At 33.9% G+C, this 22,316-nt stretch overlaps 1 protein-coding gene across 2 annotated transcripts in view; it reads right to left on the reverse strand.

Annotated features, from left to right (window-relative positions):
- The window catches only part of LOC132701057 (uncharacterized), a 157,630-nt gene that overhangs the window by 14,369 nt on the left and 120,945 nt on the right, over positions 1 to 22,316 (reverse strand). The window contains exons 1-2 of one of the 2 annotated variants that reach the window (XM_060668709.1): positions 11,802 to 11,907; positions 5,464 to 5,622 (exon numbers count right to left, since the gene is read on the reverse strand). In XM_060668709.1, coding sequence (XP_060524692.1) covers positions 5,464 to 5,622; positions 11,802 to 11,879 — 237 coding nt within the window. In that variant the 5' untranslated portion in view covers positions 11,880 to 11,907. Of the gene's footprint in view, positions 1 to 5,463; positions 5,623 to 11,801; positions 11,908 to 22,316 lie in introns of those variants that run through there. The other variant, XM_060668710.1, reaches the window with a different exon arrangement.

Genomic DNA, 22,316 nt, shown 5'->3' on the forward strand with positions numbered 1-22,316 from the left:
ATGCACAGCATGGGGATCTCGGAAACTATAAGAGATACAGTGTCGGTTAAATTAGACAAAAGTTGCGCATTTTAATACCGAACAAGATCCCGTTTTACAAATTTGAAAATTCCAAGCCCTTCCGGAAATATCCGAGAAAAACCGAAATATTGCGATTTCGTTTTTATTATTTTTTAAAGCTATTTGAAAAGATATGAAAAAACGGAAAACACTTTTCCATTGGCACTTTTTAATCTCTCCAAATTGACGTTAACAAATTTTCATTACAGCGTTTCGATTCCATGGAACCACCATCAACTTTGATTTTTCTTATGGGACGGAAAAAAAGTACACACAGTATTAGGTTGTGCTTTTCATTGCGAATTCAACGATGTACGATACAATACGGTTACTTATGTTTTTATCCAGAAAAATGGCTTTTTAATACATTTCTAGTATTTTATTGTAGTAGGCCATGAGATCCGAACGATGAAAGGCAAAAGAAAATGGTTGACAAGTTCGAGTTAATGTGTTTATTTATTTACTAACTCTAACTGTTCATTTAACATAACAACTAAATCCAACAAGTTAATGAAAAACAAATTCTATAACAAATGTTCGAATAAATGACCTCCATTTTCTAGGCATAAGTACGCCCGTCTCACGGTAGACTCCAAAACACGACTTAACATTTCAGGAGTAATTTTATTAAACGCTGCTCGTACTGATTGACGTAATTGTTCCTCGTTGTCAAAACATTCTTTGAATACCTCATTTTTTATGTAGCCCCATAAGAAAAAGTCCAAGGGAGTTAAGTCCGGGGACCTTGGAGGCCAAGGTGTTTCACTGTAAGTCCCAATGTATTTTCCATCAAACCGTTCAGTTAAATATTGGCGAACTTCTCTGGAGTTATGGGCTGGGGCACCATCTTGTTGGAACCAGCAGCCTTGCACAGCGCCTAGCGGTAAATCATCTAAGGCATCTTCTAAATCGTGCCTCAAGATGTCAAGGTACCGCTCGGAAATTAAGGAATTATTATAGAAAATAGGGCCTATAATCTTGCTACCAAAAATCCCACACCAAATATTAAACCCAAAGCGAACTTGATGTCTGGATAGTCTATTAACACGTGGATTTTGTTGCGACCAATAGTGTGTATTGCGCCTGTTATAAATACCGTTATTGGTCACCATACTTTCATCAGACCAAATCACTTTATATGGAAAATTAAAACTCTCATCACACATCCTGGTATACCACTCACAAAAATGTCTACGTCGTTCGTCGTCACCCGGTTTTAATCCTTGACATATTCTGAATTTGTAAGGCTTAAATTCATTTTTCCTTAAAATAAACTGAGCTGTAGATTTAGCTACCCCATTCTGGTCTTCAATTTCTCTGGTAGAAGTTTGTGGATTTTCGATAACAGATTGTAGAACAATGTATTGGTTTTCTTCATTGGAAGGTTTTTGTCGGGATAATGCAGGCTTCTTAAATGATCCATATTCTTTCAGATTAAATAACAAACGCCGAAAAATACTCTTGTCAGGTTGTCTCCGCTCTGGGCATTTGTTAGAATACATACGCTCGACTTCCACACAATTTCTTTGGCATCAGATGTAGCAAGACAGCATATCACATTTTTCTTCGTTTGTAAAATTACCTCCCTCCATTGTAGAACAAAATAAATTAGAAAAAGACAACAACAATAAAAATACAAAAACAATAACTAAAGGAATAAACTTATGATCGACTGATAACAAAGACAAATAACATTAATGTGTCATTGAAATTGACTGGATGTCATTTTGTCATGGCCTACTCCATTTAAATGCTGAAATGTATTAAAAATCCATTTTTCTGGATAAAAACATAAGTAACCGTATTGTATCGTACATCGTTGAATTCGCAATGAAAAGCACAACCTAATACTGTGTGTACTATTTTTCCGTTCCATAAGAAAAATCAAAGTTGATGGTGGTTCCATGGAATCGAAACGCTGTAATGAAAATTTGTTAACGTCAATTTGGAGAGATTAAAAAGTGCCAATGGAAAAGTGTTTTCCGTTTTTTCATATCTTTTCAAATAGCTTTAAAAAATAATAAAAACGAAATCGCAATATTTCGGTTTTTCTCGGATATTTCCGGAACGGCTTGGAATTTTCAAATTTGTAAAACGGGATCTTGTTCGGTATCAAAATGCGCAACTTTTGTCTAATTTAACCGACACTGTATCTCTTATAGTTTCCGAGATCCCCATGCTGTGCATCCTTATCTTGGACACACTGTATATATATATATATATATATATATATATATATATATATATATATATATATACGGTGTTAGATGGTCGTGGGCTGTGTCGGATTTTTGCCGACTAAAAAACCCCGTTTTTGCCATTTTCCGCTCCACGCTGGAACCGCTTTCGCATTACTTCAGCGTGGCAGCGGGCATAATTTTAAACTTTGTCAGGCTCTCCCCTTTATGTCCTGTTCCTTGGTAGCAATTATTTTCCTAATGACAGCGTAGGATCTCTTCCAGGTAACTTCTCCACTCATCAGGTCTGTGGCAAAATTTTCGCAGGTAAATTGGGGACCTGACTCTTCCTGGTACCGTTCTCGTGCGCTATTCCAGTTAGAGCAAAGAAATAACGTGTGCTCCACATCATCCAGCTGTCCACAGTACATACAGGGTTCCGTACTCCATCTATTCCTCTTATAAAGGAACGAGTTGTAACAACCATGTCCCGAAAGTGCCTGAGTTAGATAGTAATCAGTTTCGCCATAGGGTCTATTTATCCATTTATTAATGTCACTGATAATTTTATACGTCCAACGTCCATTCCTGCTAGCTCTCCAGTGGTCCTGCCAAGCTAGTATCAAAGCTTGTCGTGCAAGAACTTCTTCCTGGCCGTCGTAGATGCTTGTCCGCTCTCTGATTGAGAGGTCGATGGGTGGAACACCAGATATCACTCCCACCACTTCGGCAGATGTAGTCCTATATGAGCTGACTATCCTGATTGACACAAGTCTTTGTATTTTGTTTAGTTTTCTATTTAGGGTTTTGCTTTTTGTAGCCTGGTGCCTCACCGGAGACGCGTAGAGTAACTGCGACTGCACTACGCTTGACGGTGTTCTTCTTTTAGATTCTCTCGGTCCTGCTATGTTCGGTATGAGACGAGAAAGAGCCGATATCGTTCTCTCCACTTTTTCCAGGGTACATGCTCAGCGAAAGTCAACTTGCAGTCTAACCACACTCCCAGATATTTTAGTGCTCGGCTTGGGACAATATTTGTTCCGAGAATGTTGAAACTAATTGGTTTTAGTTTTATCCTTTTAGTCAGTAGCACAGCCTCAGTTTTTTCCGGCGCCAGACTAAGAGAAATCTTCTCCATCCAGTTTGACACCATCAACATACCCATATTTGCCTTTTCCATGACGAGCTCTTCCCGTTTGTCAATAATCACCATTGCCAAGTCATCCGCAAATCCAATCAGCGTTACATCTTTGGACATGTCCATACTTAGTAGGTCATCGTATTCCAGAGAAGTCGTCCCAGAACCGATCCCTGGGGAACTCCACTACTGATTTTTACCAGTTTGGTCTCGCGTTCATAGTTGACGAGCACACCACGGTCACACAAATAGGAAGAGATCAGCTTCAACAAACCTATCTCCACTCCGCGCTTCCCAAGCTTCTCAAAAATTAGTTGCCAGGAGGCACTGTTAAATGCGTTTAGTTTTATTGTTCGTCATGCTAATGTGTTCGCCGCTGTTGACTTCGTTATTGCGTATTTCTAGTGTTCTAGAACGTATAAATTTGGAAAGAAGACATTGTGTAAACAATCCAAACAATTTTTGTTACATCTGTGGTAGTTATGCCGTAGTAAAGCAAAGGCAAACTTCTTTTGTGAAAAATATATACTTGGTGTAAAAATTGGCTGCCAGGACAAGCCTGGACTGTTTGTTCCGTTTGCGTTGAAGCCTTAAAGAACTGGCACAAAGAGAGGAAGAAATGTTTAGGCTTTGGTGTTTCTATAGTATGACGAGAGAATTGGAATCACAGAAAAAATAGGAAACACATTGTGTGTCTTAATCTTGAGTCTGCTATTCGATCAGTTCCATGGACCATATGTACCGATACCTAGCGCCCCAAAAGAACTAGCAAACATCAGAATCAGATGAATCAATTTCCTACCCAGATGACTCAGATTTCACACCAGATTTCAGAAAGCCCGAAGTGCTTAACCAGAGCGAATTGAATGATTTGATTAAATATTTGCACCTTCGAAGTCACATCAATTCAATATCAATCAATATTTTACTCATTGTATTGCAACAATATTCCTGACTTAGTTTCAAAATTAGAAGATGTGCCGTATATAAAAGAAGAATGGCACCTGTTTATTGACTTAAGTAAGCGTAATTTAAAAGGCGTTTTATTGCACTGGCCTCGGTTCCCATTGGATACATTTAAAAGAAACATATGCCAATTTAGGACTTCTTTTGAAGAAAATATACTACCGAGAACATCAGAGGACGCTTTGTGGTGACCTTAAAGATGCATGCTACTAGGACAACAAGGGGGATTATACAAAATTTCCATGCTTTGTTTGTGAGTGAGATGGATATATATTAATTGATAGCTGTTGGTGTTTCAAATATTTGTGAGAGATTCCCAGCCATATCTGAGCCAAGATAAAAGAAAGCATTTTTGTTGGACCGCAGATAAGAACATTATGCAAAGGAAAGATTTTCAAAACTCAATGACTAATGTCGAAAAAAACGCCTGAATTTCATTTATAGAAGTAATTGATAAATTTCTTGGGAACTCGAAAACTACGAAAGTATTGTTCAAAATATGTTACAACACTTTCACCATCTAGGTTGTAATATGAGTTTGAAGGTGCATTTCCTGTTTTCACACTTGAAAAATTCTCGTTAAAATCTTGGAGCTGTTAGCGACAAACAGGGACAGAGCATTCACCAGGACGTTAAGGAAATGGAACAGCGATACCAAGGCAGATGGAACATAACGATGTTGGCTGGAGGTTAAAACGGGATATTCCCTTAAAAACACGCAGCCGAAGGTCCGGATAACGCAGCTTTCTGGCAAAAAGACAACGATTTCACTCGAAAAAGTCTGAGTAAAGTTTTAAATTAGGATTCCACTTTTTTAATGAATAAAATATTTTAAATATCGTTTTATCCAGTACTATTTGCTTAAGAACCTTATGTGATACAAATAAATTCATGGAATTTTTGAAATCAGCCTACCAAAATTATGTAAAATCAGCATTAAAAAATGAAAATATTCAATTTAACACTCCTATATAATAAAGCTATATATTATGGTGCAATAATAATTATCAATCAGATTTGCAGATAAGGACTAAATAAAGTGCTGATTTAACACATTTAAATCCATCAAATTGAAGCAATCGGTGTTTTGTTTAGCTAAATGTATAAGTTAAAGGTACTTACAGAGAATTTCGTGCTAACTTCTTTTATTATATTTAGTCTCAGACTATACGTGTATTCTTTGGTATTTCTGTCACGCTCGAACGTTAAGTTAGTCCATTGTATAACATCGTTGTCGAGTCCTTTGCAGTTCACAATCTTGTTCAGCACATATTTCTGGCCCTGCGAAAAAGGCAGGCACTGTGACATTTTCTTAAAGTTACATTTTTGTACAGATTTTGCGAGAGTTAATATTTTACCCAACAACGCAAACACGAAATTGCAGATTTTGGTTAACACAACGAACAAACAAAAAAGTCTTAATTTAAAACTGATAATATTTGTAGTACAGTATAGTAATGAACAGATAAAATTAATTGCTTAGGGCAAACATAAAAAGGATAGAAATATGAGTTTGGTTTTGCTGTTTTTCATTCAGTTAACTTAATAAGTCCATTTCGCAAAATTATTATCAAGTATTTTAATAGACGCCGGGACTAAAAGATATTGAATTTAAAGAAGACGTTCGGTTCATAGCGAGGGAATTTGCGACTATTTAAACGACTCCGAAGATTGAATTGAAACGAGATTGCATTCATCTTTGTTATTTATTCGACCGACTTTTCTCTAAGGTAACGGAGACTTTTGAAATTCAAACAAATTTGATTACCTAGCATATAATAAAATAACAGTTGGTTGCTTCCGCGTTTGAATCTAGAACAACATAATAAATTCTTATATTTGAAAATTTTCAAAGAAAAACAGTTTTATTTTCCTGTCTAGGGTTTTTGTCGATGTTTGTTCCTGGAAATATTACATTCATACCAATTTAGGTGACATTGTCATTCAATATAAAATCTTCCAAATAATATGTAATGTTAATTTTAATTATAAAACGATTAAAACCACATTACGCAAAACACACCAAAATAGCCGAAACCACTCAGTTTTGTTAAAAATTAATGCTATAACATAATTTTCTTTCTACGTTCCTAAAAGAAATATAACTCCAACTTAGCCGCAGAGAAAGGCACATTAATATTGTTCATAGTAATAAGGCATCGCAACGAAGCATCAGCGATTTACTTTATGTGTTTTGCGGGGTCCGTAAAGGCGCAGGCGGATATATTTTGGACAGCGATCTTAACAATAAGGAGGAGGAAAAATGCACCAATTGTCAGCACAATGCTCTTCCCAGGTGAAGCTTCAATAAGTATTGAATTTTCTTACACCAGAGTAAAAAGTGTCACATCTAGCCTTTTTTTTTTCTTAATTTTAAAATTAAGATTAATTAAAGTCTTACTTGTGATAGGGATAACACGGAGGCTTATATGAGCAGAATGTTGCAACATGTTGAACTTTGATACTCGAATTAAAATCTGTACTATATAGTGGACCGTTACTTAATTTAATTGGTGCAAAGGGCTGTAGAGGTAAAATATCAAAAGACTTTGGCCCTGTCGAAATGAAATGAAAGCAAAAGTTCTTGTGGATTAATTACCAAACAGTTGAGCACGAATAAATTAGCGTGGTAGTGCAAAATCAGGAAGAAAATGGATAAATAAAGTACATATAAATTAACATATATATATTAATTAAAGTATAAATAAATTAAAAAAATTAACGGCGGCCGAACATATTGCAAAAATGGGCCATTTAATAAATTAGATTCATAACAAAGTCGCATTTTTCAAATTCTGTATGGTCTTGAGATTGTGGTCTCGAAAACGTGATCTTCCTGTACTGGCAATAATAACCTCTCGCAATATGTTTTTGTCAGTGACAATGTCTATACGGTCTTTATTCAGAATTTAATGAATAAATGCTGCTCAAAAGAATGCATTTTTCTCTTACACCGCTTAAAATTAAAAGGGAACAATTTTTTTTTAATTAAGTTTGTTCTAATTTCGTTTGTTATTACTGGAAAGGAATACTGGTCAACCCGATTAACCAGTACAGTGCTTGTGACTGACAATTCCCTAAACTTTATTGAATGCACTGGAAGCGATTTCTATAACACCAGTATTAGGAGTCCGTTAAGTATTAAACAAATTTTGGTTAGTGTTCCATACCGATTGCAAGTAACTCTATTTATCCCTCTCTGTAGATCGCAAGTCATAAACTGTAGGGCTATTTCCCCAAAGTTTTTGAATTTCTCCTACAGGACAAAATATTTTATGTTGTTAAGAACCAAATAGGAAGATTCACCATTACTAATTTAACGACTATGTATCAGTATCAGTATCAGGTTCTCAAATGGACGTCATATATCTTGATTTTTTACTCCCGTCTGTAAAATACCTAATTACATACCGATGTAGCATGCCGGAAGTGTCACTTTACTACGTCAGTTTTCTTTCCCACAGATCCGAGCCACTTGGAACGGTTTCGAGATTTTACCGCACGGGTTTGGGACCAATGGGATGTTTTCGGAGATATTTCTCACACCTTGAATTTTGTATTCGTGTCGTTTTGCGAAAATGTCCCCAAAAATTAACGGTCGTAGAAAATACTTTCGGTAAACTTTTTAAGTCACTCGTTTATTAAACACATTCTCCGTTGCGCTCCGTTCGTGTCAAATAAACTCGCGAGTCAAATGCCGTCTACAGCACTTGTTGCATAATATACTATTTCTTCATACTCGTACAACAGCACATTTATATCTATAGTCCTCAGGCTTTTCTCAAGGCTCAATATTGTATTATTATTCAACATTTTCCTTACAGGCATTATTAAGGACCTTTATGTCAGTTTTTTGATATATGCGGACGACGTAATTTTTTTTTAATAATCCGGTGTTCAGAAGCTTGTCTTAGTCTTCAGCGTAGTTTAGAGCAAATTAACCATTGGTCGCTAAATAATAACTTGCAACTTGATACAGCCAAGTGCAATGTAGTCTCTTTTACCACCATGAGTGCAACTGTGAAATATGACTATTTTCTTTTTGCTAAAATTCTCTCCCGTTCTAACACTTTTTGTGATTTGGGAGTAATCTGCAACTCGAAATTATCCTTTATTCCTCATATTGATAAGATACTGGCAGAAGCCTCAAAAAGCTAGGGATTTATAGTACGTACGAGACTTTACAAATACAGAAGTGACAAAAATCTAAGATCTAAGTTGGAGTGTGTATCAGTAGTTTGGTCTCCGGGGTACAATTGTCATATTAATAGCCTGGAAAAAAATCAGCGTAAATTTCTGAAGTAAGTATGGTATAAGTTGGACGGAACATATCCCTCATAAGACTTTTCGCATTAAAAAGATTTGATTATGTGTCTCTTAGTGATCGCTATGATTACCCTTATTTAATTATTTTCTTCTATTCTATTATTAAGATAAAAACGTTATTGTCCCATTAGCTATAATTATTAATTTCAATCTTTTTCCTTTTGCCTGTTTTTTTATTCGAGTTAATGTTTATGTTAGGCTAGACTTTGGGTTAAGTTTCGTCATATCATTATTATTTGCAATACCTCTGTAACTATTTAATTCTTTGTACTACAACCTAACTGTTAGTTGGGCTTCATGGCTGTTAGGTAGACTACTTTAAATAAATAAATTGGAATGTTTTGTAATATTGCATATAATAATTGATATTGCCATTGTAATATTTCTCTGATAATTATTTTAGTAGGATTAGTAAATTCATCAAATTTCACACTACAATGGTATTACACCTTTTTTATGTCTTCACTAAATTGCCAAACGGCGAAAACATTTTCCAACTGCTAATAGAACTATATAAGAATTGCGGCGACGTTTTGGCTTTAGCGTCTCGCGGATATAAAGTAAACGAGAAGGACTGCAATCTGTTTTAACACCCGAGTAAAATATCGAATCAACCCGGTGCGCTGAATTTTTAAAGGTAATGTTCCCGCTATTTATACTCTAAAATGATAAAAGGAAGACGTTATTTAAATGGGCCATTTGCTTTTACCATAACGCGACTATATTATGAAGAAGAGGAGCGTGTTGTTTCTTCACAACACGATTTCTTAACACAAATCGTCCTATTTGTCGATATACGTAGGCCACGTCCATTACCAAATGCTCTCGGTACTAGAAGTTTCCTACGACTTGATTCACTCTAACCTTTGCAAAGGATTTGCCATATTTGAGTGTTATACATTTCGATTAATCGATTTCGTCGAAGGCGTTTCAAGTAGTCCTTTCCAAGATCCTTGCAAACTGATGAAACGATAACATGAAAACGTAAGGAAGGCTGTTTGTAATGTTGATGCGGGTGCACACAGCATTAAATTACGTTAGCTTCGGCAAAGATGTGTGCGTAGGGAATTTTCTAGGCAAACGAAGCTGAATGAGGAAGTTGATAGACATTTAAAGCGAGCATAAAGGAAAGTAGAAGGGCGGTTTCTAAAAAAAAGTGCCGTCAAACACTGTTTTATTATCACCCTTATTATAATTTTTGTTTTCTTTTTTCTTTACCATTACTCTATACAATCATCAACAGTCAATTCGAATTAACATATTTCATATTATCATATTTTTTGGGACTTCGTAGATAATCTTTAAACAAAATTTTTGTACAGGCTGTATTATACGGTTATCAACAGATTGTAGACAGTTACCACTCCATAACTGAACAAAGAAAGAACAAAGTTGAGCAGAAGTATTTTAACTTTCCTAAGCAAAAGTGAAAATTGGAATATAGTTTTCATTTGACCAAATCTTTTAAGGCACTGTCGAAAATCAAAATTCCTTTTATACTTATAAGTTTTTGAATTTCCAGCATAATTAACAGCATAGTGACTTCATTAAGCAATTAACGTTACTAAGTCATTAGCGTAAAGTATCCTGTTCGCATCCCAATCAAATCAATATGCGATAAAATGTGCCAATTCTAAAAAAAAATTATCATAGTAAAGCTGCTAAAACACCGCGATAACTCGATAATGGCATAAATTCGGACAGGTTTTCTTAAAATTAAAAATTGTCTCCCTTGTTCCCTGGTCAAATATTGATTCATGACTTTTAGAACACCGTGTATTTTTGGCTGATAAGCTAATACGCAACCTTTTAATTATTTTAGAACAAAACAGCGGAATTACGATATAAAATCTTCTTAACTAAAGCACCTTGTATTGATTTAAATCCGTAAATAGTTTCAGCTTAACAAGGATGCTTATTGATAAAACGTAAATTGGTGTCAAGTATATTTAGGATATCAACGAACAAATTGGAAGGAAACTGAATTCTTCTCCAGCGATGGTAATTCGAGAAAAAATCCCACTCGCACACCGCTTGTTTCCTCCGAGAGCTTGGATTGACGATGATGAAATACTTTACGTAAACTTCCCTATACCAGCTATTTGTGTGTAGATTTTAAAAGATATATAGCGACCAAAAGCTCACTTGAAAATTTGATATCATAATTCCAACCAACGTGTACAGCTGATTTTTTTATCTACTCACATAAAAATGGCGGTTTGGATAATCGGATAAACCTGATAAAACCACCCAACCGTCTTCAATGCTGTTTAAAATTTTCTTCAATAATTTACATTCAAATAGGTAATTCAAAAGCATATGCACAATGTCTGCAAAAGAAGCTTGCATATTTGCTTTTCAAAATTTTCAATAAAACTTTTAAACAGGTTTCCTTAAAAACTCTTTTTTAATTTTAATTAAGTATATTCTCTTAAATATAAAGCACGCAACTGATACGCCTGGCCTTTAAAAAGCGCTTTTAAATTCGGTTTCACACAAGAGAGAAATATTTATCACTGATTTAAAAGATGCATGCAACCCAACTTTATTAAGTAAATTTGGTGAATATAAATAACTGGCAATAATGAATTTTATGATTGCTTGAGACCCTGGTTTCTTCCAAGCCAGCTTCGTATTTAGTTGTATATTTTGTAGGATTTACTGTTTTTATGTACAAAACATGTATTGCCGACTTACAAATAATGCATAATTATTAATAAATAATAAGTTGTACAAGTCCCATAAGAGCGGACAATAATCAAATATTAATAATATTGGTATTATTAGCCTACATAATTAATTTTTTCCCAGTTCTTAATGACAGTATTATAATATTTAATTTTTGTTTAATTTCCTGAACAAAAAGTGAAAGACCATTTTTCGTCAATTCCAAGTCTCGTCGTAAATCTGTTTATTCACTCATTCCCCTAATAAAGTTTTCCTTCGAACAATTTGAGAACGCGAATAATAAATTAACTCTCTAACCATTAATTCCCGGGCGCTTTCTAAAAACACTCGACTCATAAAAAGTGCCTCTAACAATTCATCCAGCATTATCAGCCGGTTCTTCTATAGAAAAACAGCCTTTTCTCCACACTATGTAATAAATTCTTTTGATTGATTGACTTACGTACTGTATCAGACGTTACCACCGCCATTGTGACACACCATAATAGAAAAAATGACCCAAAAAACGGATCAGTGCTCCCCATGCCGTTGTCAAACACTTCGGATTAAATATCCGTTCATTTTTTCCCGCTTAATTGTTGCTCGGCTTGTTTGCCGCTGCAGTTAATCGTAATCATCGAGATAAGCATCGCTGTAATGCTGATGGTAAAGCAGAGATACTTTATAATTAGGGAAGATGATAATTATTTGGGCCGTTTCATCGTATGCTGCATACGCAATTTGTTAAACGCTGCCTGTTCACTAATTATGCATGCATAATTTAATTGTGTTCTGTCATTTGATAATCATCAGCACACACATTATCAAAACCTATAAAACTAATTCTTGTATGAATTTAGTGCATTATTGTTTTAGAACAAAACTTTGTTACTAATAATAAGTTAACTAAGCTTTATTTATTTCAAAAATTATTAGAATCAGTAATTTGTTCGCTGGGTGGTTGGTTTAGTTTCGCAATTTTTTAGTTTTGTTTTTGCTGCCTTTTTTGAGTGTTTGAGAAAAAGTCATCAAAAAGGCCCTCGTATAAATTGAAGCCGTAATATATTATACTTAAAATAGCATAGTATATCAAAGTTTCATTTCTTATATTTTCAAAAATACATAACATGTTAAATTTACTTTTTTGCATTAGGAGAGTTTGAATCAAAAATAAAATCGCTACTTAGTTGGTCATGCATCATAATTGCATTCTGCCAACGAAACGCCTCTTTTTATTGTTATCGTTATTATCGTTTAAAAATGGATAAAGAATAATGTTTTCAATTGATAAAATATCGAAATACTGTAGTTGTATATAAAAAAACGACAAAAATGCGAATACGACGACCAAATATATTACATAAAAATATATAAATCATGGAAATATATAAACACTAATTTATTGATTAGAAATATTGCGCCAAATGTTGAAAATGTCCTCCACTTCCTGAAAACACATTCACATCATTAATATTATTTATTTTATTCCTAAAATAATTCTAGCACACAGAACAAATAAAAATATTGCGAGGGGTAAGGCAGGGACGTATTATATCCCCTATCTTATTTAACGTGTACTCAGAATACATCCTTATAGAGGCACTTTTTAGTATTCAAGAAGGTATAACCATAACTGGTGCTAAAACTATACAACATAAGGTACGCAGATTACACTATAATGTTTACAGATAGTCTTCAAAGACTACAAATCCTAGTGGATAAGGTGACTGAGGCTAGCTCACAGTACGGATTGGGAATGAATATAAACAAAACCAAACTCCTTGTAGTAAGTAAAATAGGCATCACAGAAGACGATTTAAACATTAACCAGAGCAGAATACAAAGAGCAAAGCAGTACACATACTTGGGGACAACCATAAACGAGAACTGGGACAACTCTCAAGAAATGCGATGTCACATCGAAAAGGCCCCCTCAGTATTTATTAAAATGAGCTCATTTTTTAAGAGTCACAATCTGTCCTTACACATGAAACTCAGACCATTGCGTTGCTACGTCTTCTCGATCCTTCTGTATGGCGTAGAAACTTCGACACTCATTAAAGAAACCACCAAGAGACTATATGGTTGTACCGGAGAATATTGAAAATATCTTGGACACAAAAGACTACCAACATAGAAGTATTGCGACGAATGAATAAAGAAACAGAACTGCTTGATACCGTAAAATGTTGAAAACTTCATTATTTCGGTCACATAATGAAGAACGCAGATAGATATGGGTTATTACAACAAATCATCCAAAGCAAAATTAACAGCAAGAGAGCACCGTGTCCAAGGAGAATATCTTGGTTAGCAAACCTTAGAACGTTGTTTAACAAATCATCAGGAGAACTTTTCCGAATCGCCATCAACAAAGTAAAAATAGCCATGCTGATCGCCAACATCCGGAACGGATAGGCACTTGGAGAAGAAGAAGAAAATTAAAAAAGCAAATAAAACATGTTATATAATTTTTAAATTAGCGTATAGCAACTTTCCTTTAGCGCAATAAATTGCAGTCCTTCCAATGAAAAAACTTTGATTTAATACACGTTTTTGTAAAATAAAAAAGGGTAATAAGGGGTAAAATATTTAATGGATCACACGTTACTTTCGATGTCTCCGATGACAACAAATGCGAATTAGAGAGTGAATGTGAAACCGGACAGTCGAGACCAAAGCAATGGATCATTTATTCGGTTATGATTTTAATTCAAATTCCGACAAAAAATTTTATTTCAAAAAAACTTGTCTACTTGATAAAATTTTCGTGGTTTCATTAACCAAAATATTGAATTTGGATCTTAATCCTAGGGTGCGGTTTCTTCGTGGTATAGGTTTTGCATTGGTCACGTTAGAGATTAAAAAAAATTCAGTCTGTCTTTCGCGTAAAATCCTAAAGAAAGTGTGGGAACTAATTGCCGACGTAAATGAGGATTTTTTTTACTTCTTGCGATACGGTTCTCTAGTGCAAAGGGATATAATTTAAATTAGATCCCCTATAAAATTCTTTAAGCTCATTCGGTGAGATCGATACGGAACGGAAAAGGAATGAAGGAAATTTGGGAACTATAATCAATATTGAAAGAATATAACGTTACCGATAAGTAATTTAATGAGGTTTTCGCGTTCTGCCGAACTTGAAATAATGACCGTTTTGTGGATGTGGAATGCTTCTAGATAGAAATCGATAGAGTTGAATTGAATGTGGCCTGAACTTAAATAATTCGTTCGAGATGGCCAATATTTTTTCATACCAGCCCATAATTACTAATTTTGGAAATTATTTGAAACGAAAAATTGAACTAATAGTTTTTTGTACTCATAAAATAATAATTTAAAAAATTAAATAATGTGTTGGGCACACTATGCTAAGCTGAACTTCCAAAAAAAACTAAAAACAGTTTTAGTCCCGTGCCCATTCAATTGTTTCATAACATTAAAAAAAAATGAACAGAAAAATTATATATACTGCTGGAAAGAAAATCCGAAAACTAATTTCTTGTGATGAATGTTGCCAAATAGTCACAAACTACTCTATATACGGCCGAAACTCTATATAGCGAAATTGAAGGGAATGCTTTTCTTTTTCGTTATAAAGTTTTAGCTACTTGAAAAATAACAATACGTATGTGTTTTGTAATAAGTAACATTTAATTATTTTATATACCTATTTTAACATCTACTTAGGATCAATTTATATGACTATTTATGAACTACACTTAATATTTGAAATAATCGGTCGTTTTGATTTGAATGTTTTTAGTATACCAGCACGCATTTCGTACTCTGGATTGTATTTTCGACATGATACATACAAAAATTCTCTGGCGGCATGACTTAAAATAGGACTTATTAAATGTTGTACTGAAGTGGCTTTTACTTGATGAAAATCTATTTAAAATAGTTAAATAAGAACAAACGTTGTCCAGATTTTCACATAAATATATTTAAATGACAGTTGTTGTGCCTTTATCAAATGCGAATATCAAACGGTACCGGTGTTTGTAAATACAAAACAGGTAGTAATTACTTAATGTGAGGTATTGCAATGAGATTTAACAAAGGGGATCCATTCAAATCCAGTTGGTCATTAAGCCATACATTCGAACCTCTCATCCTATTAATCTACATAGCTTCTAGTAAATTTAATTTTCTACTTTTTGAAACAGTGTGTAAAATATCGAAATTGTCGTCAAAATTGTGTTTTTCTAAATTTAAATATATAGCGTAATTAGAATCTGAACTATTGTTTTTAAATGATCGTCGATGTTCGTTTGATACTTTTTTTGAAAGATCTACCTGTTTGTCCAATATAAACCTTAGAACATGATCCGCAATTTAATCTATATACTCCAGAATACTGGGATCTATTAGATTTAGATTTATTGTTTTTAACAAATTTTCCAAGGTGTTATTAGTTTTAAAAGCAATTTTGAGGTCACATTTCGAGAGATGATCTGAAACTTTATTACTAGGTTCTCCTATGTATGTTAATGTTTTAAAACCTTGAGATTCAACAATAGAGCGAGGATATATAGAGTCAAAGTTTTTTGAAATTGTTTCTTAGTTAAGATTTTATCTATCAGTGACAGGTCATATCCATTGTTGAATGCTATTTGTTTTATAATATTAAATTCTTTTTCCAAGTTTATTTTATTTATTTATTATGGTTAGAACTCTCATGTATTATAGTGTCTGTGTGTGAAGGTTTATGGTATATTAAAAAATCTAATTTGTGTTGTGCTTTAGTTATCGTTAAGTCCAAGAAATTTAAAGAATTATTTTGTTCGATTTCTTGTTTGTAACAGCACCATCTGTCAAACTGTCCACAAGATTAATAAATATTTTAGAAAATTACACAGCCTTCCAACATAAATTTACAATAAAAAACTCTTTTGAGGTAGTCAACAAGGTCAAAGATATTAATATCCCTTCTAATGCATTATTAGTTTCATTCGATGTTCAAAATCTATTTCCTAGTATTCCACCTATTCATGTAATAAACATAATAGACAGCATGCTCACCCAAAAACCAATTAACCCAATCGTTAAACAAGATTTATTGGATAGTATAATAGTTTGTTTAGACCAAAATTACTTTGAATTTAATGGTCACTTTTATATTTCTAAAGAAGGACTAATTATGGGAAACCCACTTAGTCTTCTACTTGCCGAAATTTTTATGGACAATCTGGAAAATATTATACTTGAACATCCGTTATTTAAAAGTTTTCTTTGGTGGTACAAATATGTGGATGATGTTTTTGCGTGTTTCGTAGGGACTGAGAGACAATTAGATACCTTTTTAAATTAAATCAACTCTTTACACAATCGCATAAAATTTACTACTGAAATCGAACAAAATAACTTTTTATATTTCTTGGATTTAACGATAACTAAAGCACAAAACAAATTAGAATTTTCAATATACCATAAACCTTCACACAAAGACCCTATAATACATGAGAGTTCTAACCATCCCTATACACACAAAATGGCTGCCTTTTATTCATAGGCTGATAACTATCCCTCTTTCTGCAATAAGCTTTGAAAAATAATTAAATATTATAAAACAAATAGCATTCAACAATGGATATCACCCGTCACTGATAGATAAAATCTTAACTAAGAAACAATTTCAAAAAACTTTGGCTCTATATACCTATATATACTCTATATCCCCGCTCTATTGCTGAATCTCAAGGTTTTAAAACATTACCATACATAGGAGAACCTAGTAATAAAGTTTCAGATCATCTCTCAAAATGTGGCCTCAAAATTGCTTTTAAAACTAATAACACCTTGGAAAATTTGTTAAAAACAATAAATCTAAATCTAATAGATCCCAGTATTCTGGAGTCTATAGATTAAATTGCGGATCATGTTCTAAGGTTTATATTGGACAAACAGGTAGATCTTTCAAAAAACGTGTCAACAAACATCGACGATCATTTAAAAACAATAGTTCAGATTATAATTACGCTATACATTTAAATTTAGAAAAACACAATTTTGACGACAATTTCGATATTTTACACACTGTTTCAAAAAGTAGAAAATTAAATTTACTAGAAGCTATGGAGATAGATTAATAAGATGAGGGGTTCGAATGTATTGCTTAATGACCAACTGGATTTGAATGGATTCCCCTTGTTAAATCTCAATGTAATACCTCACATTAAGTAATTACTACCTGTTTTGTATTTATAAACATCGGTACCGTTTGATATTCGCATTTGATTAAGGCACTGTGTTGCCGAAACAGCTGTCATTTAAATATATTTATGTGAAAATCTGAACAACGTTTGTTCTTCTTTAACTACTTATTAAATGGTTGGTGGTGGTCATATATCAACTTCTTCATGTTCTCGTGGTACTCTTCCTCACCCTTTCTGCTGTTGTAGGCAAATCCTGATCTGCGTTTCTGTCGACATCACGGGCTTGGCCACTTATCTGTTAATTTATACCATGTCTCTGTTTGAACTTCCCCAACTATCCTTCCGAAGCCTTGAAATCAATAATGCCAAGCTGTTCAGCAAACTTTTATTTTCTTAGTTTCATGATAGGTCCAGAGAGTGGTATATTTTGAAGACGTTGCTTTTGGAATCCCTGCAACCATGCCCGATTCAAATCTTAAAATTTCGGTTTTCTTAGTTTGTTACTAGAACTGCTTGCCGCTTCAGCCTTAATGATTTTCTGTTTGCACTTCCAAATCACTTTTTTTCCCAGTTCTATCTCCCGATCTAGAGATGAAATTTGTCGCTTAATCGCCGTGCTCGCCGTATTCAATAATTCAAATTAAAACTTATTCCAACAATGGCGTGATTTTATACATACCGATAAAGGCATTAACATAATCGCTTATTAAGAGAAAAAAACTTAGGACGACTAGGTTTTTGGTAATTGGATTTTTAGGGTAAGGAATTCTTGAAGTAGTTTCATATGAAATTGAAAAAATAGAATTATACACACTTTTGACTATATTAAAATAGCAATATGTTTAGATCTGTATAAGTCATAGGTCAATAAATAAATACTAAAAGTATACCCGAAACTAAAATTTCTTAAGATACTTTGTGAATTATGTTGTTTCATACTTTTGTATATAAAAAAATGCTCCCCTTACCCACTACGTAAGATTAAATTTAGAACCAGTGTTCTGAATTTGAGATTTCAAGGTTATGTCTCACCTCCTTTGCACCATACCTTGCTTTTTAAAAGATCCTTTTCATATAACGTATATTCAACATCCTAAAATGTTCCTATCAATCTTAAATCTCTAAATCGAAATTCCTTTAAAGAAATTATAAGCGGCGTGCATCCTTATGCTCTTACTTGTGCTTTGGTTTATGCTCTTACTCTTTATTCCTTGTCCTTTACCCATAATCTCTGGTTTTACGCTATTCGTTTGCATTCTACTTTTGTTGGTTCAGTTTAGTTTGTGAACACGTTTTCCAACTGTTATTGTAGATATTTTCGGGACTGAACTTGGATAAAATTGAATCTGCGTTGAATCACATTTTACGGATATTTAGACTACTGTAATTAATATGTAACAATTTATTTTATTCTCTGCAAGTAAACATTATTATTATTATTGCTAAAAATGTAAAACAAAGTAGAAAAATAACTACAACTTATGTCGCCTCGTACATTATCTTGAGAGATCAAAAACACAATGCAACTTGAAACTTTAATTAAAAATTTCCGATATTATTTATAGAAAATAAAAGCATCTTAATAAGCCAGATATCCAAAACGGTCGTCTCGTTTGTGCCCACCTTTGCCTTTTCATAGAAGAGTCCGCTCTCAGTCTAGACAAATAAAAAGCGTCTTATTCCCTACTTCGCTGCCTTTGAAAATAAATCGTTTGCTCAAGGCTTCTCCAACCGCAGAAATATTACTGTCCTCTGACAGGAACAACCGTTTACTCGGCCACGAATCACCATCAAGAGGGATAGACGGCTTAAATACTTCTTTTTCTTTGTACGGCGTCGACAAGAGACGCTCTAATGCCAGTTTAATGAACATATCATCCTCCCGTAGCGAGGGTAGGTCGTCTTTTTAAATTTGACTTATTTACCTTACTCAGATGAAATATTATGAGGGCGAATAAGGAGGAATTTAGCTCCGAGGCTTTCAAAGAAATGAATTTGAGCAGGCAAGGGGAGAATATATTAAAATATCTTGGGGTTGTCCAAACACCCGTAACACGTTTCCGTGCCTATTTATGTGTATCGTTGTGAAACAAAATTTGATTGATTGTTGTTTTACTTTTGGCAATTTGTTTGGCTGCTCTAGGATTCGTTTCCGGTTTCAAAAGAATCAGAAACCATATAATATATTTTTTCGTTGTGTAGTCTAAAATATTTTTTAATATTTTTTAAAATATTTATTTATAGTGCTAAAGGGGCAACAATGGTCGGAATAGGAAGTTAAGTACGATGTGACAACAATAAAATAACAACGTTGGCAATTGTTGCTGGAAAAATTGAACAGTAATATAACGGAATCTATAAATAATAATATCGTAGATATAGCTAGAAAGAAAGACATAACTAACGTAAAATCATTATTATTATTATTTAAATAAAAATTTTACAATTTTAGGGATATTTCTGTAATGACGCGTTCTTTAGTCGCTAGTCGAATAACCTTTAGACCTTGGCGACCCATTAATGGCTGCTTCTTCCCCGGCGTCGTTTGCCTGGACCTGTTTTTGTTCTACGCTATACTTCTTGCGAACCATATAACGAGACTTTCACAACACAATTAAATTCCTTTGCTGTGAGAGTGTTCGAGTTTCTTGCGTATTGCGTTGTTGCTAAATACCTATAGCCCTTCACTTTACTCACTGCCGGGTTTTTTATAAATTCCATAATTATTCCTTTTTCGTCGGTAGGTGGGGCAATGACATGAAGTATACTCGAACTCCGGCGACGTGCTGTACCGACTGTCTATATTTAGCATTTTTTGATTTGATTTTATTTATCAAAGAGCAAAACACTAAACTAATAAAAAACATCAAAATTCGATCTATCAATGTCAGAATAATAAATTATCATAATAATCGCAAGAATTAAAGAAATTCAGCCCCAACACTCAAAGCGCATAAGATGGGCCAGGGATCTGATGGAAATATATCTGTTGGTTATAAACATAAAATTATTTATTATTATTATTATTATTATTATACGTATCATTTTTTAATCAAATCTTAGCTAACAAATTTGGACATCCTAGAATACCACCGATTTTCAAGCGCTTAACCTAGAAGAGGATGCTCGAATTTATAGCTTATTCAATGTGAGCTGACGGGTCAGTTGGCTTCCTGAAACCCTTTCTATGACAAAATAAACATTGTCGCATAACGCCTCCCGTAAGCCTAGCCTTCTACTTGAAAGGGGGAGCCTGTGATTGATGACGACTTGTATTCCTTAATTCCCGCTTTGCTTCTCCACCGCTGTTTCACACGGTATTGGTATTATGTAACCGATACAAATGAAACAGAACTTGAGTCTGGCTCGAGTTTACCTAAATCTAAAGAATCTAGAGAATAAGTTTGGATGTATATAAATGCTAGAAACCAGAATGTTAAGCGATTTGTGCAAAATAAATATTTCTGTATATAATGGCAAAAAGTTACTTTGTCCATTATATCACATGCGCATTTTTTATATAATGATAATAATAAATACAATTATTTGCAAATAATAACATTTACATATTTCTTTCATTGATGTACCGATGGGTACAAGTTTTACAAAAAGTAGCCAAAAACAATTAAAAATGATGTAGTTCTACCCCTGAATAAATCGTTTGTAGTTATTAATCCAGATATTTTTTGAAGATATGTGCTATTTTTTAGTATAGCTTTCGAAAACTAACGATCAAACCAATATTATCGCACTTAGTATTATCAGATTCAATAATCAGTTTGTAATTTGTTATAATTCATTAACATTATTTTCGCCGTATATTTATGAAATATAACTTTCTTAATATAATTTATTACACCGTCCCGTGTTGAATCCGCTCAATCAGTAAACCTCACAATATAGCGTTATTATTGTAACCCATTTGTTTACGTACATGTAAGCAATGTGTTCTGGGCTTGGTGTGCTCATCGGCAATGTGCAAAGATTTTTATAACGAGTATCGAATAAACTTCAATCTGAAAAATATGACCGAGTTGTCTTCTTTCGTCGACGCTACAAGTTATTAGAGTCGAATATTGCAATCTGAAAATAAATAATGCAATCGATGCAATAAATGCATCGATAACTGCAGAGCTTAAATTGATTTTGAAGCGCAAGCACTGAAAATGTTGAAGCGAAATCTGCAGTAAGTAATTTATTTTCACAAGACGAAATTTAGTTTTTCTACTCTCGTCTGTAAAATACCTAATTATCCACCGATCTAGCTTGCGGGAAGCGTCACTTTACCAAGTCAGTTTCGTTTCCCACGAATCCGAGTCACTTCGAATATTTCCGGGATTTTACCGCACGGGTTTGGCAGCAATCGGATATTTTCGGAGATATTTCCCACGCTTTGAATTTTGACGTTTGTCAATTCTGACAGTCATGTCAGTGAATGTATTCGTGTTTTGCGAAAATGTACGCAAAAGCTAACGGTAGTAGAAAAAGTATAGTATGCAACACGTTCGGTAAACTTTTTTATTTTTTTTTATTAAACACTCGCTCCGCTCGTGTCAAATAAACTCGTGAGTCAAATGCCGTTTACCGCACTTGTTGCATAATATACTATTTTATATTCCCGTCTGTAAAATGCCTAATTACACACCGATCTAGCGTGCGGGAAGCATCATTTTACCACGTCAGTTTCGTTTCCCACGGATCTGAGCTACTTCGGACATTTTCAGGTTTGAGAGCAATCGGATTCTTAGATTTTACCGCACGGTTTAAATTTTGACGTTTGTCAATTCTGATAGTTATGACAATGAATGTATTTGTGTTGTT

The sequence above is a fragment of the Cylas formicarius genome, unplaced genomic scaffold (assembly GCF_029955315.1).
Source record: "Cylas formicarius isolate icCylForm1 unplaced genomic scaffold, icCylForm1.1 PGA_scaffold_4__25_contigs__length_36172078, whole genome shotgun sequence".
Taxonomy (NCBI): domain Eukaryota; kingdom Metazoa; phylum Arthropoda; class Insecta; order Coleoptera; family Brentidae; genus Cylas; species Cylas formicarius.